The sequence below is a fragment of the Malus domestica genome, chromosome 15, assembly GCF_042453785.1.
Source record: "Malus domestica chromosome 15, GDT2T_hap1".
Taxonomy (NCBI): Eukaryota; Viridiplantae; Streptophyta; class Magnoliopsida; order Rosales; family Rosaceae; genus Malus; species Malus domestica.
This window is the reverse complement of record NC_091675.1, coordinates 50,582,549-50,598,782: the sequence shown is the minus strand read 5'-3', so window position 1 is coordinate 50,598,782 and position 16,234 is coordinate 50,582,549. Positions and strand designations below refer to the sequence as shown.

At 38.1% G+C, this 16,234-nt stretch overlaps 3 protein-coding genes across 5 annotated transcripts; 1 reads left to right on the top strand and 2 right to left on the bottom strand.

Annotated features, from left to right (window-relative positions):
* Positions 1–1,670, bottom strand: LOC103431726 (glucuronoxylan 4-O-methyltransferase 3-like). Its single transcript, XM_008369899.4, has one exon. The coding sequence runs from the start codon at positions 1,247–1,249 to the stop codon at positions 359–361; it is 891 nt and encodes a 296-aa protein (XP_008368121.1). The 5' UTR covers positions 1,250–1,670; the 3' UTR covers positions 1–358.
* Positions 1,671–6,577: 4,907 nt separating this feature from the next.
* LOC103402111 (uncharacterized) lies at positions 6,578–10,570 on the top strand. Its single transcript, XM_008340850.4, has 10 exons — positions 6,578–6,926; positions 7,060–7,234; positions 7,359–7,517; positions 7,782–7,875; positions 8,467–8,537; positions 8,673–8,724; positions 9,287–9,335; positions 9,427–9,564; positions 10,011–10,130; positions 10,252–10,570. The coding sequence occupies exons 1-10, from the start codon at positions 6,595–6,597 to the stop codon at positions 10,397–10,399; spliced, it is 1,338 nt and encodes a 445-aa protein (XP_008339072.2). The 5' UTR covers positions 6,578–6,594; the 3' UTR covers positions 10,400–10,570.
* Positions 10,571–10,969: 399 nt separating this feature from the next.
* Positions 10,970–15,537, bottom strand: LOC103402113 (uncharacterized). Of its 3 annotated transcripts, none has more exons than XR_011575880.1 (10): positions 15,052–15,531; positions 14,702–14,740; positions 14,266–14,392; positions 13,866–13,927; positions 13,692–13,759; positions 13,300–13,349; positions 12,247–12,316; positions 12,040–12,122; positions 11,317–11,430; positions 10,970–11,211 (listed from the first exon to the last, which is right to left on the bottom strand). XR_011575880.1 is itself a non-coding variant. In XM_029094315.2 (10 exons), the coding sequence occupies exons 1-10, from the start codon at positions 15,397–15,399 to the stop codon at positions 11,104–11,106; spliced, it is 1,110 nt and encodes a 369-aa protein (XP_028950148.1). In that variant the 5' UTR covers positions 15,400–15,537; the 3' UTR covers positions 10,970–11,103. The 3 variants fall into 3 exon arrangements, 2 of the variants coding, with proteins under 2 accessions (XP_028950148.1, XP_028950149.1); XM_029094315.2 differs by having other exon boundaries at positions 12,040–12,163; positions 15,052–15,537; XM_029094316.2 differs by having other exon boundaries at positions 12,040–12,163; positions 15,048–15,456.
* Between the last annotated feature and the right edge of the window lie 697 nt (positions 15,538–16,234).

Here is a 16,234-nt window from a genome sequence, read left to right as displayed (position 1 = left end):
TGTACCGTTGTTTTCATTTTATTATATGTTCAATTCGATGAAGAAAAAGAATCCTTTTACTTTCGGCTCCTTGAATGATGTTTTGTCTCTATATGGGTTATTTTGCTTACAATAGACGGTGAACAACTTACACGTACACAGGACCCGAAACACTTGTCCAGCACGTCGGCCCACCTTTTCTTTTGCATAAATTAAACACAAGATTTTAAAAAGAGGAACAACACTACCTACTTTTCAATAACCAAGAAATAATATCACCCAAGAAATAATATCAACCATTAATCCAACCAGGTCTCTGCTGGAAATCGACCGATCAGATTGATCGAGAAGATGATAAAAAAGTCAAGATCATCATCTTCTAAGGGCAAAATGGTCTACCTAATCGAGCCCTGTGACTGGGAATAGTGAAGTGCCTGATCAGACCCTCCTGCTCCGTCAAGTACCCCTCACAGAGAAAAGCCTTGGAGAAGCTGTCCTCAACCACTCTATTCACATCATGCACAAACACATGGGTTTCCCCCTCCTCCCTGTTCCTCCCCATCAGCCCCGCCGTGTATATGGCGCCCATTCTTCCCGGAGCTCCGTCGAAGTACCCCGTCGGCGCATCCACCATGATCAAATCCCACTCGATATCGTACACATCGCTCGGCAAGTTCTTGAGCGCCAGCTCGCACTTTGAAAACCTCGGATCCCCAACAGCTTTGCACTCTTCCTTCCTTCCGATCTCCATGAGCTTGTCCGCTTGGTGGACCTTGGTGTCGTACGTCACGTGGTAGGCCTCTAAGCCCGGCAGCTTCTGTTTGATCTGGTCGATCCATGAATTGTCTTCTTCGAGGAAGACGGTTCTTCCGCCGTGGTTGAGAGCCGTCCACATGAGGCTGTCGAGGCCGAGGCCGAAGACTAGAAAGTTGCAGGGTGATTTTTTGGAAAGGATCGCGGCGGAGACGGAGACTTCTTTGATGGTTTGTTGTGGGGTGACGTTTGTTGTGGCGTAGTGGATGATGGCGTGGGCGAGGGAAGGTGGAATTTTGGTGCATGTTGGGGTGAAGGGTTGATCGCATGGTGGTTGTTGTTGTTGGGGTTTAGGGTTTGGGATGAGATGGGATAGTGAGGAATTGGCCGTGAACGGTGACGGTAATGGTGACGATGAGAAGGTTGATCTGACAATGAAGATAGTGAAGAGGAAGATGAAGAAGCAGCAGAGGAGGATGACCTTGAGATTGATGCCACATTGCGGGTTGGACCTCATGGTGCTTGATGAGATGAGAGAGAGAGAGAGAGAGAGAGAGAGAGAGAGAGAGAGAGAGAGGACTGAGGAGATAATATTGATCTGAGGTTTTATGAACAGAAGGTGGATGTAAGCGGTGGGGAATGGAAGAGAAGGAGGAGACGTGGCTTTATTGTTTGTTTCTGCTTTTCAATGAGAGGTTAGCAAAGTTGGTACATAATACATTAAATTAAGGAGGGTAGAGGGAAACAGTGGCACCCTGGTTCTTGAGAGTTACTTAAGTGATGATGGCATATTACCAGATCCATGGTACCGTAGTGTGTATCCTCAAAAATGTCCCCAAGTACTTTCTACCTTCACATACACTATAAAGTAATGTTTTTGTTTTTGTTTTTGTTTATCATCTTAAATGATAAGGATGCTCATAATCATGTTCATCACTGTTTGAGAAGTTTAAGTTTCGAGATCTATTGAGTAAATAAATTTAAATCTCAAAATTTAACCTCATTCTACAATAATAAGTAGGACGGTGAGCACAAATACACCCCTACTATAAAACTCACATCAAAAAATTGTTTAATAAACACATCGTGTCTTAGTTTTTAATTTTCAAAAAAAATAAAAAATAAGTAACCAAAGTTACTTTGATGAGTTTTTATAATTTGACTTAATTTTAGTTTTCAGTTGTCATTTTTTTAATAAAAAATGAAAACAACTAAGAAACAAGTTTTTAGTTTCTAATTTTTTTTTATCACCGTTTCAACTATTTTGCACCTTAGCTCTCCCACACTATTATCATCATAGTGGAGTTTAACCACCATGTTTGGCTATAGGCCCCTCTTAGAAGGACTACAAGCGTTCAACTACGTTTGGTGTAAAAATTTACAAGTTCTTTTAAATTATCGAAGTGCTTTCTAGAAAAGTTGATAGGTACTTCAAAAAGCACCTCCAAGTATTTTTCCCGAACCACAACAATTTCTAGAGTCAATAATAGCCCTAATCATGGATAGAATTCCATAAATGGGACCCGGATTATATATGTATTATTCTCTTAATTAAAGGAACTAGAAGTGATTAATTATATCTTGCTCTCTAATTGAAATCTGAAGTCTTCATCTTAGAAGTGAAGCAAGATAGGTTGTTGGAGGGTTGATATACACACGAAGGCCACCACCGCTGTTTCAGTTGGTAGAAATAACATGGTTGGTGTAACGGCCGCTGATGTTTGTTGATATATTTCTGATATTTTTTTCTCTTTTATAATAGGGAAGATGTGATGCTTTTGATTATTAATGTCTTTTGCTGTGCTGCAAAGCTTTTTAAACTCGAAAAGGGACATGGTGTGGTTATAAAGCCTTTGTCTAATTGCGACATATATAGAATACATTATGAGGGTTTGACTAAAAAATAAAATACATTACGAGGCAGTAGCGGATCCAGGAAATAATGTTTGTGAGGTCATAGCGCGCGCAGCGCGAAATTTTTTTTTAGTCTCGTTTGGTACTTCGGACTGTACTGACTATTTCAGTTGGATAAGATAAATAGTCGTCGGATAGTACTAACTCCATTAGTCGGGCGTTTGGTGCAATGTCGGATAAGTTAAATGGCTTTAATACATAGCTGATACAGTTTCTACCAAACTACTGCATGCAACACAGGAGAAGAGAAAAGAATTAAAAGATACAAAAATTATGGCAATTGAATTTCTACCAGCACGCATAGATTAAGCATCTCCGCTCGATCTGTCTTCTCTTCTAACTCTTTCATCTTCCAAAACGTAGAAAATTGATGATGCTTACGCCATGGAAAGAATGGAACTGGAAAAAAAAAAACCCGAAAACAGTTTTGTATTAATCAACTCTTGAGCTTAGTCTTCACCTTTGTCACAATTCTGTCACTACCGCTTTTACTCTTGTTACTCTTATTCCTCTTTTTCTGTTTCTGTTTCTTTCCACTCTGTTTGTGATCCTCTACTTTTCCTTGAGGATTCACCTCCTCAAACTCGAGCGGTCTTCTAATTACACCGGGTCTCTTCATCACCTGCACACAATTGCATTTAAGGTGAGGAATGAGAAGCGCCATAGCATCCAACATCCGGCTTAGGGAAACAAAAGACGGATCAAATGTGGTATTGCAGAAGTCATCAATGGATGCAAACTCAAGCATATCCGTATGGCATAGTAATAGCTTGCTTCTTCTTCTTCCTCTTCCTGCAGTGCCGAGCTTCGTTCAGGATTTTTGTCGAACACTTGGCGTGTGACTCCGACCCCGACGACCCCAGTTCCAAGAGGTCGCGTATGGGAGCTTCAAGGTTGTTTCCATGCTTTCCAAGGGGTCGTGCGACCCCGACGACCCCACTGTGGATCCGCCCCTGTTACGAGGGGAGAGACACACACCTCATTTTACTTCTCACATACCTTTTTAATTTTTAGTCGTCAGATTGAATGAATTGAAGAAGATCAACGGACAGAAATTATCAAGGGGTGTGAAAAGTAAAATGGGGTGTGTGGATAACACACCCCATTTTTCAATATATTCAAAACACGAGTCGATATATTACGTGTTATAATACAAGCAGAGACACTAAAAAATATATCGTTTTAGCTTATATTATGACACATGATTTACCGATTTCTATTGCGGTTGCATAGGAAAAATCTTCTGTTTAATTTAGTTATTGATGTTCTGAATTGAGATTCAAACGTCTGGAGATAGATTTTTCAGTATACTTATAAGACAATTTGATACATCACCTGTTATAATATAAGAAGCCTCTCCACTTATATTATAATACATAGTATCGATTTGTGTTTCGATTCCTAGAAAAAATCTTCCATTTAATTTGGTTATTGATGTTCTGGATTGAGATTCAAGCCTTTGTGTGAATAATGAAGTGGATCGTGTCTAGGAAAGAACACCGACAAAGAAAATAGAACAGTAGGAATGAACATTCAAATCGATAACCTTAGAATCTACCTTTTTAAAAGAGGGATTTGAGTTTAATCATTGAATTGAGAATGACATTTATGCTTTGCTTAGTATAATTTTCTCTTTTTTTTTTATTTTGAAGGCACAGAGGATCGTGAAACTCAACTCAAAAGAGAAAAACAATTTCAATCTTGCGATGCAACAGTAAATAAATAAAATAAAAAGCAAACTAGAACACAAGGATTTTTCTTAAAGTGGTAACACCCCACATACAACGGAGAAAATTCATGGGCACACTGACATGAATAATTCACCAAGATCAAACAATAAATACAAGACTCAAAGACTGCCTTGCCTTCTTGTCTTCGTACATGTTTCTTCGTCTCATCTTGGTTGAACGCAGTCATCTCAGAGCACGAAGGTTCGCCCATGGCTAGAACACAATATGAATGATGATATGAATGCATATAGATTTCTTGACTCGAAGCTTTTTCTCGCACAGAACTTATGATTGGCAAAGACAGAAAACCCCTGGTCTGACTCTCTTAATAAAATATAAACACACAATTTATATTTTTCCTAAAATAATGCACATGAACTTTACCTTAAGCGAACCACGAAATCATATTGCCTTTGATTGTCCTTGACTTGCAAGTCTTCAAACCTAGACACTAGAAAACGCCTAAATTCTAGCACTAATCTATTACAAACACATTACACTTGTTTAGGAAATTAGCCATCACAAAAGCTTGAGCTTTCAGCGTTGCTTCTTGCACATTATTATTTTTGGATATGATTAAAATACATTTGTATGGTAAGGGGATGAGACGTTTTCAATAGGTTGATATTTGTTTGGAATGTTAAAAAATGTTAAGACCAATTTTGAAAGACAGTAAATTTAATCTTACATTTTGGTCCTCAAACAAAATTTGGATTAAAAGGGCCCATAGCCATAATCCGAATTGAAAAATCTGGTTCTAAAATCAATTATTTACAAGCCATGAATATAAAAATTAGAATGTAAGAAGAAAAAAAAGGATTATAATGAAACCAGTATCCCAATTGCTAAGTCAACCATAAAGAAATCGGCACACGTAAATGACTTTAATTCAATACTTCCCCAGTAAGCTCTATAATAATGAGTTTAATGTCTGAGGTCTGTGCCCTCTGTCCACAAAATTTGTTAATGAGATAGATCGGTCCGGTTTACTTTGGTGGGATTCAATACGTGAACGAAAGAAACAATGTATTATGAAACACTTCTTTTATTTCGTCTCAAAATTATTAGAGGTATCAATTGAATCGTTGGAGTTTCGTATAATTAGTCTGAGGTTTATTCTTTTAACGGAGAGGGGGTGATGTGCCTTATATGTACATGCCCACCTCTTATAGCACGAGGCATTTTGGGAGCTCACTGGCTTCGGGTTTCATCGGAACTCCGAAGTTAAGCGAGTTCGGGCAAGACCATTCCTAGGATAGGTGACCTACTGGGAAGTTATCACGTGAGTTCCCAGAAACAAAACCGTGAGGGCGTGGCCGGGGCTCAAAGCGGACAATATCGTGCTACGATGGAGTTGAGTCTGGGATGTCACAGAATGGTATCAGAGCCAGTCTGATGTTCAGTGCGAGTGTGCTGAAGAGGACATCGGGTCCTTAAGGGGGGTGAATTGTAACATCTCACATTGACCAATGGAAAGGGGGTGATGTACCTTATATGTACATGCCCACCTCCTATAGCACACGGCATTTTGGAAGCTTACTGGCTTCAGTTTCCATAGAAACTCCGAAGTTAAGTGAGTTCAGGCGAGAGTATTCCTAGGATGGGTGATCCACTAGGAAGTTCTCGCATGAGTTCCTAGAAACAAAACCATGAGGGCGTGACCAGGGCCCAAAGTAAATAATATCGTGCTACGGTAGACTCAAGTCTGGGATGTTACACTTCCAGGAGCAGTATGTGCGAGTGAAGCATGGGGATCTTATTGGAATTTGGATTCAAAGGAGACTTGGGCATTTATTAATTGGACCATATTTGCTATTTATTTACATATTAGAACAAATAAAAATTTTGAAAGTGTAAATTCTGCAATTGTGACATCAATGGGCTTTCTTATAAGGATAATGCTTTGTAGACCAAAATTTTAAACCAAATTTTGTAAATCAATTAATTCATTAATAGAAAATAAGCACGTTAATCAACACTGAAATAATAATCCAATTAACATCCACATAATTCGATTTGCAAATTTGATTTAAAATTTTAATCTTTCTAGCATTACTCTTCGTATAATTTAGATATAGGGAATTGTAAATAGCACTTTAAAAATCTCATTTTACACTCTAAATTTTTTATAATTAGAAAGAAAAAATAGTAAAATGAGATTTTTGAAGTTTTAATAATAATTCCGAAAAAAAATTGCCCAAAATATGTTACTTTTCCAATGGGAGAAAATTGGGTCAGAGACTCGCAAAACCCTTGTATTTACCGCCAAAAGAGAGCAAATTCTGCAAAACCCTACAACTCCTCCTGCCGCTCTCCGACTCTAAATCCAAAGCTGTTTGTCTCTGTCGATATGAAATTCGCGGTGAAGGCATGGAGCGGCGGAAGAGCGCGGACCGGGGTTCTCCACTTGGGCAGCTGCCCGACCCCAATAGAGACCCCTTCTCTTCTCCTATCCACCCGAAAGGGCCTGCCCCAGTTCACCCCTCCTGACCTTCTTCCTTCTCTTCCTTTCCCTGATTCCCGTCTCTTCCATGTTAGCTCCCTCCACTTGTAAGTAATTATATTTATACCCTCCAGCTTTTCCTTGTTTCTACTTTCGCCACATTGATATTACATTCTACCTGTTTGTGAATTGGTCTGTGAGAAGACAGTTCAACATTTCAAGCATTGTTTGACTTTGCAGCTTGGAAGTCCCCTCACCTCAAACAATTTCAAAAATAGGAGGACTGCATCAGTTGCTCGGCTTGCCCGAACACGGGTTCGTGTGCATTCCAAGGGACTCCATTCAATGCCTTCCTGAATGTAATAGCAGTAACAAATTTGGAGCATCTTTCGAGACTCCTTCTGGTCGCCATTTGGTAATTGCCTCATCTTGCTTTCTGGAATAAGTTGATTTCTACCTGACTACAACTAGTTTGTTTTCGGGTTAGTTAATAATGGTGACTCTGGTGGTGACTGTATAGTCTTTTTATGTGCTTGTAGATGAAACCCGTTGAGTATGTCGAGTTGATTACTTGCTTGAAGCCCAATATGTGGACCACTTTGGCAGATGAAGTTCCTGTATGGGTCTCTGAGAAGAGGAACAAGACCTCGGTTGATCGAACTATAAGATGGCTTGATGAATGCATTGAGCTAAATCAGGTAAAAGACGGTACTTTTGTGCCATTATGAAAGACCCATTTTAGAGAGGTAGTGGCATCATATATGCCCATTGCCTATACAATCACTGGCGTATGCGTTATATACTAGGTGTGCTGCTAGCAGACCTAGACGTTTTAAAATGAAAAAGAAATTGTGCTACAATATATAGAGCATTCTTTCTTCTTCTTTTCGTTGATAATATAAATCTGAGTTTACTCTTTTCTGTTCAGACTGAATGATGGACATATATTGCTCAAAATGTAGGCAGGTGGACCTGTCTTTGGATCTATTGTTGGTGGGTCTTCTGTAAATGAACGTGAGAGATGTGCCCAAGAGGTGGCTAGCCGAAATGTATCAGGTTTCTACAATTCTTTGTTTCTTCCTTATCTCCTACTTGTATGTTGCATCATATCTTAGAACTTATTAGATTTTTTTTTTCAAGAAAAACGAATTTGTTCAATCAAGAGAACCCCGTAAAAAATTTGGATAAGGAAACAAAATTACATGGACTAAGTTTATTTAAAGACCAATTAAAACGATTTGAAACCTAACAAAAACTTCTGACTACCAAAAATAGACACAATTTATAACAGCTAATAACTTCAGCATAATAATTGAGAATGAACACTCCCATATGGAACTGAACTTCCACTTTGGGTTTTCTTGTAATTTTCTAAACATTTGAAGCTTTTGTGAACATGACAAAACAATAGGAAATTAGTGCCAAACAATTTCATTTGGATTTCTTTCTTACCAATATTTCTAATAGTTTGGTGTATTAAAAGGGCGCTGTTATTGGCACTCTTAAAATCTCATTGTGCACTCCAAACTTTATAATTTAGAAAGAAAAATAGAGGAGTGCACAATGAGATTTTTGGAGTGTCATTATTAACACCCTTATTTAATCGCATTGCTATATAATTTGCTATGAAAATATTTTTTTCTCCAGGTTATTGGATCGGAGGATTTGGGCTTGGAGAGAACATTTATGAGCGTCCTGCTCTCCTTAATGCTGTTACTGTAAGTCACAAACTGGAGCCTTCAGTTTTCCCCTGAACTTGATCAAACCCTATTCTCATACTTCGTACATCAAAACAAAAAATGTCTTCATTTATATTTCGATTTTTGATATCTAATACTCGTATAAATGTTCAGGATATCTTACAAGAAGAGAAACCACGCTTGATCAGTGGGCTTGGACTTCCAGGTAACAGGTCTACCAATGTTATGATAAACTGGTGGTCTTACCAATTTGTTGTTGGTACATCTAGACTTCTGAGGAAATTGTTATGGTTCGAATGTTTTGTGTGAAATTTTTTTCAGAAATAAACAGCCTAATTTATCAAGAAAAAATTCAGGACTCTGCATGTTTTGGGTATTGGTTTGCCATCAGTTTCTTCCACATTTTGTAACTGCCCTTTCTTTTGTTAACTTGGAAAAAAGTAGCTTTTAGAATTTTTCCATGTAGATTGTTTGATTAGTTTTATGTTTTCTTGTAGGATGGGTGCTGTTTAGCTTTTTGTTGTGTTATTGATATTCTGTTTCTTGTTGGTGGTACCTTTTGAGGACTATTGAAAAGTTTAAAATTCATTGTGTTTCTTATTTTTTATAAAAAAAAAAGGCTAATAAATTGCAGTTTTCCAGTTATTATGAACTTGGGGAGATCCGTTAAAGGAAAATGTTTTCAACAGTTAACTATACCTTTGGTCAAATGCATGATTATTCGTTCACAATTATCGGCAAATGAGCTTTTTCTTTCTATCTCACAGAGGAGGTCTTGCAGGGCGTTGCTGCCGGCATTGATGTCTTTGATTCAACGTGAGTTGCTCAGTCTTCTAACTAATTTGAATGTCTTTCTCCTTGCTGTTACCATGATCCAAAAGGGGATGATTTGTATCAATTTTTGCAGGTACATATGCCATCTTACCCTTGGCGGCTTTGCACTTACGTTTCCCCTTGATGGAGTTGAGATGAATGCATCTGGTATTGAGTTGACTAATATTGGAACTGACCAGACAAAGATTAATCTGAGAGCAACAGCTTACAGGTAACTAATGACGTCTATTTCTACTTGTACCACTAACAGTGTTCATGAGTTTGTTCAATCTATCCCCTTGGTAATTTTAATTAGTAGATATCAAGTTTGACATAAAGGAATAAGGCGCATGGCATGTCGATTGTCGAGTGATTTAGGATAAACTTTCAGTGCAAAGTATATTAAAGCAACATAAAAGAAAACACAAAACGAAATTTGATAATATAAAAGTAAAGAACTAGAACACTGTAACCTGTGGACTCGCTTGGGGCTCTAGAAGTTTTTGCATGACATTGTCATGAAGGGCGTCTTTGCGTTTATGTTAAATTTCTTGAAATGTTACCATATTTAGTTTATCATTTATTGCCAAACGGATCCAAAAATAATTAGTGTAGTGCTGTAACTCTTAACACGATATTTCCCTACGAGATCCATGATTTGTTTTTTAACTCTTTCAGGAAAGATATGTCACCCATTGTTGCAAATTGTAACTGCTACACGTGCAAGAATCATACAAAGGCGTACATCAATCACCTGCTCAATGTTCGCGAAATGCTGGCTCAGACTCTACTAGAAATGTATGTGCTGTTTTGCTTCCATTCAATATCATTATTACTTGCATCACTACTGTTGTCGTCGTAGCTGTGATCATTACTGTCGTCGTCGTCATCATCATCAGATTGTCCTTTGATTGTGCAGACATAATACCCACCATTATCTAGGATTCTTCCGTTCTATACGGGAAGCGATTAAGTCCGGTAATTTTGACCAGTTCAGACAGAAATTCGTTGAGAGTAGATGTTATCATGTTGCTGCTGAAGCTGCTGCTGCTGCCGCCTTCATGTGAACTCGTTATGCGCATTTCAGTTTTGTTATCTTATAGACATCATAGAGCGTCTGCACACGCGTGCCCGCCTGTTCTTTTACAATTATACCATATTGATGAACCAGTGGAAATGTGAAATTTATACAAGCGACGCCTTCGAATCGGTATTCGAAAGCGTCACTTTTTCCGTTATCCCAATCTGTCACTCCCAAGATGTTCAATAAGTTCTAGTTCTTAGATGGTAGCTCTTTCTCTTGTGCAGGAAATAAAGGATCATTTGAAACCATATATTCAAAGCAAGATCAATGCACTTAACGTCATTTTAGAAGCGGACGTGGGTTACCCAAGTTTCAACCGTCCTGTAGTTCGATGTCAAAGATAAACTCCCTTATGGCACGAAGGGACGGACAACGGTGCCACATTAGTCCGACCATCTGGCAGCTCAATCGGGCACGGTTTAATGATGTATCGGACCGAATTTTGAGTCTTGAGACAGAGTGAGCAGACATTCTAAAGAAGGAAACGCTTGCCCTCAATTTCGGACAGATCTAGGTTTTAACAATGAGTAGCACTAGCATAAAGATCAATGCATGAGAATAAAAAACCGTGTACCATATGAATGAACGAGAATCAATCATTTGAGGTATACAGATACGTACTTAAACAAGGCCTGAGCTGATTAGAGGGCGATCAGATTCATCTCAGCTTCCGAGTGCAACTAAATTTTATAACTGTACAAGAGTGGCTGCTGAATATGTCTGGAACAAGTACGACAGAATCTTCTTGTAGTCACCGACATGAGTACCGGTGTTAGGATCAATCAGGTAAGGAACCTATAACGGAGACAGTTTTTGCAGTCATCCTTAGGGTTCTCAACAGGAGATTAGCACATACGCTAAGAAAAATCATCTGAGAAATAGATGTTCACAAATGCTAACCTCTTTGGATCCAGATGCCTCAAGCAACTTCGACCGCAGGGACCCTTCTCCCACGTTTTGAAGGATGTAAGGAAGTTCCAATTCACAAAGTGCCTCGCGCACAATTCGTGCATACTGGAAACAAAGGAAAATGAAGGCGTGTGTGTGAGGGGGAAGAGAAAGATATTACAAATCACATGAAATGCCACAAGTCGTTGTAGGGTTTATCAGCAAACTACTTCCAGCATAAAATACAGAAAATGATTGTCAAATGACTCTGGAATTTGGCCTCAACTGTCACGCTGAAAATTGTTTTTACTGATAGCACTTGGAAATTCCATCACCATTTATGGAAACTACGACTACATAAATCTTTGGACAATCACGTCCTAATTTAGCCAAATGAAGGCCAAGTCTCAAATTAAAGCAGATTGTGATTTGTGTCTGTCATTTTCTCTCTTCTTTCTTATAAGACTGTCATTTTCTCTCCTCTCCCTCCAATTCAGGCCGTTAGAGCTCAGTAAAACAGATTAAAATGACCATTTTATGTGCAAACTAGAAATAATTTTAAACAAACCGGTAAATGATAGGGAGAAAAGAAGAGAGGATTGAAGCCCAAATTGTGACAACAGGCAAAAAGACTTGTTACAAGTAAACTACAATTCTCATAAGAAATATGAAAACACATGCGGATGCCTAAATCATGGCATATTGGAATGATTCAATGAAAGACCATTGTCTCACCGGATTGTTTTCGTATGAGTAAAGTTCCAGCATTTTGGGTGGTGGGTCTGGGCTCGCCTTTTCCCACAATGTCAATCCTCTGCCTGCTCGCAGAATTGTTGGCATCCATCCCGTGAATAATGTGCTACATGGAGCAATATTTAATATGAGAGAGAGAGAGAGAGAGAGAGAGAGAGAGAGAGAGAGAGGAGAGCCAAGGTTCAATACCTTTCCAAAAGCCCCACTGAAGGCTTTCTGCCTTTACCATATTGCTGGAATAGGTATTTCACAATTTCACCTGTAATCAAAAGTAATAAGGTTGCAAATAATACAACCTTGATAAAATAATTTCAAACAACGTAAGATAAAACATTGTGCGAGCCTTGTGCACTGGGTACGACCTTTTTTAACGTAAGATAAAACATGAATCAGCATAATGTTACAAGTTCAATGTACTTTTTTTTTTTTTTTTTTTTAATCCGCTGTCTCCGGATCTTTGACCTGACTAATCACTAGGCTCCCCGCCTGACCCCACAACATTTGGGAAGCAAGAAACTCTAGCAATTGCTAGGTGGGTAGCTTGGGAGGTGTCGAACCCCAGACCTCCTGGTAACAAACCAAGGGCCTGACCACTAGACTAAACACTCATAGGTACAAGTTCAATGTACATTATTGAGCATAAAACTCTATGCAGACTTAGTTAAACTTCAAATACAGTGCAGAAAAACGCTCTCAATTACAACATTTAGCTACACTAAATGTAGATGTATTGATGTAAGCACTTGCTGATACTCCCCCAACGATGGGACTAATTATTGATTCTATACCATGTTAAAACAGAGAAGAAAAGAATGTAGGTGAAAAGAAAATGTAGAAGCAAATAGCTTGTCTAAGAAGATAAAAACCAAGAAGAAAAACCAAGAATTACGAAGTATGATGATGTTGCTCATAAAACCTATTGATTAAATGAACTTGACAATTGTTGAGGCGAAGTTTGGAGATGTTTTATTTACCTATAGTACAGAGCATTCAGATGAAATAGCTTTACAATTAAACCACCCATGCTAATCTAGAAGACAGTACAGCTTTACAATTGGTTACCACTTTCATACATGGAGTGCAATCTCTGTGTGTGTGTGTGAGAGAGAGAGAGGGAGAGAGAGAGAGAGAGACAGACAGACAGACAGAGAGACAGAGAGACAGAGAGACATACACACAGAAAGAGACCGGTATACAAAGAGATGGAGTGGAATCCATGTGAAACAAAGTTTAATAACTTACCGCTTTCATACATTGAAATACCAGTATTTGGATCAATGAGAAAAGGAAACCTGCATGAGAATATTCACAATTCCAGTTTCAAAGGAGATGAAGAGGCACTGCAACAAAAGCTAGTAGTAGCCATAATAATGACCTTCTAGGCAAGAAAATGGATGATACAAGCATGTTAAAGTTAAACAAAATAATAATACAGTCACGTTTGGTGGATTTAGTTGTGTTAAATATGCTCTCAGTTATCATCCGTTAGTTCCAATTTGAGATACATATAATAACCTGACCTCAATACAAACTTAGCTCCAATTAGACTTGATTCAACTTTCAGAAAATATAATCAGAAAGACAACAAAATCTTTCTAGATGGTATAAAGATTAAAGAAATGAGAATTGCATACAGCTCTTTGCCACCGAATCTTTTAACCATTTCTCTATGTCTTACCGAACCTTTTGGACAAGGATATACCTGCAAATGTGCGTTTACACTTGACATTTGAAAATCCAAATACCAACTAAGCATCAACAAGGAATAACCACTACGATTACTGGTTGAATTGATACGTGTTACTCACCTCTACAGAAAGATCGAGCTCAGTCAAAGCTTCTCTAACCCTCCTGCAAAAAGGGCAAGCCTCTGTTGACAAAACCAGTTCAGGAATTCAACAAGGGAAAGATTATATTCCACGATGAAGTTAAGTCAACAATGAAATAGACTGTACCAAACAGTAAGAACTAGTGTAGAAATATTCATATTGCCAACAAAACAATTGGCTTCTTAGTTCTTAGTCATATGCTAATCATGCTAATACACAAGTTTATAGCCTTTGATCGGTCCACTAAACAAATTTATACCATGTTTGGTACATTGGTAACCTCAATGGTGAAAATCGTTGTCCACAACACTAAAACTCCAAACAAAACAAAGCTACAATTACTTTATTTGTAGTCTTATAATCACAAAGAAAAGCTTACCAAATTCAAAAAGCTGCAAACGCAAAGGAGGATCCAAGGTAGTGATCTCCTGGCTGTCCATATTATTTGACAGAGATCTTGAACCCCAAGGGAATCTAGCCAAGGTAGACAACGAAGACGTAGCTACCTATTTTGAGATCCAAAACAATGGAAGTCAATTAGGATCAGCTAAGAGGTAAGTTGTTCACAGATATGCATATTCCTAATGAAAGATTATGGTTAGACACAAATCCATGGATGTTTACAACACCTATAGGGCAGAAAATCAAACACACACTGAAGGGAATCAAAAGCTGTGATGAAGTTATATTCCAATCCAATGCTATTAAATTGTAAAGTTACAGTCCAATGGTTCTTTAGCCACTGCAATTTCAATGTAGGAAAAAACGATCAATGTAAAGTTCTGTCATTGAGAAAGAATTTTTAAAGTGATTACCTCCAAAGTAAAGTTCCGTTCTTGAGAGGGATCTCCTCCCTGCACGAAACAAGACGAAAACAATGGTGAACAAATGCCAAAAGATCAACACAGCATCTCAATTTTGTATCATAAACAAGAGTATCAAATTGAGTTGTATGAACTTTGAAGAAGCAACAACAATTTGATAGAGCTAGTATCATAAACAAGAGTATCTTCACATTCAAGTGACATTAGTAATTAGCAAAAACTAGAGATAAAAAAAAGACCAACCCATACTAACAAAATCAATTAGCTATATGCCTTGCATGCATAGGTTTTGTTACACTATAGTGAAAGGAAAGGAAAAGAAAAGGATAGGAGAGACCGACGGAGAAGAGCTTGAGCAGGGGACAAAGCAAAGAGAGAAAGCTGGTTGATGGGTTGCCGCCATTTTCGCCGGTTGCCGATTCGTTTTGTGCGTCGGAGTCGGCTGAATTTGCTGGAAGAAATCTGTTTCTGCGAGGAACCCAGTTCCCATTTGTCAGCAATGTTGAAGAATATGGAGAGAGTTTGAGAGTAGAAACTGGAATTGAAGTGTTTGGAGTTAATGGAGAATTGTGGGCATGTGGGAGGAAACTGTGAGGCGGAGGCGGAGGCTTAGGCGGAGAAGGCGGCGGCTTGGAGGAAGAGTAGTAGACTAGTGTTTGAGAGCACGACGTCAGAGATGCTAGTGACATGTTTGGACCTTGCTTCTCTGCTGTTTCAGTTGAGTTGTTGCCTGTTGGGTGGTTACCAGCGCTTGCTTTTGCTTCGCAATCTTTAAAAATCTCTCTCCATCTTCGTATTCCTGAGAAAAAATTTTAATTGTGACGGAATACAATTGCTACATCATATGTTTTAATAGGAATAGTGAGAAATTTTATTGTTTTAAGTTATTAATTTTTTAGCACATATATCTCATTATTTGTATAGTAACACATGATGTACCATCTCATGTATCAGTCACATTGAAAAATCTCTCGTACAATCCTAGCGACGCTGTCATTGGTCACAAAACAACAACTTACATGCCACAGTATATTATCACGTGTGCCAACTAATGAAATAACAACAGAAGGAATACATTAAAGGAATTAGACATAAAGAAATTTTTTCCCATGGAGGATTAGAATGGATAAATTTTATTCTTGACTAATTCAATCCTCTATATCAAACCACGTTTCCAAAATTAGTTATTTTTATTGTTTTGTTAATAAACACAAATTATAACCATTCCCTTCAAATATGTTCTTTTAGTAAACACATGAAGGAAAATAACAATCATTAACAAAATTACTCCTTTTATCATGTCTTAATTCATCTAAACTACGAAGAAAACAACAACAAAAACAATTCGAACTTGAGTGCGCTTGCCAACTCGGTCAAATCAAAATCTGGCCGTTCCATAATTATTTGGTTTTTATTTTTTAATTTCTTAAAATGGAATTTACACTGTTTGACAATTAAAAATTGTTTTCGTTTTTAAGATTTTGATCTCATTAACTTTCTTTATTTCTTCCCCCTCATACCACC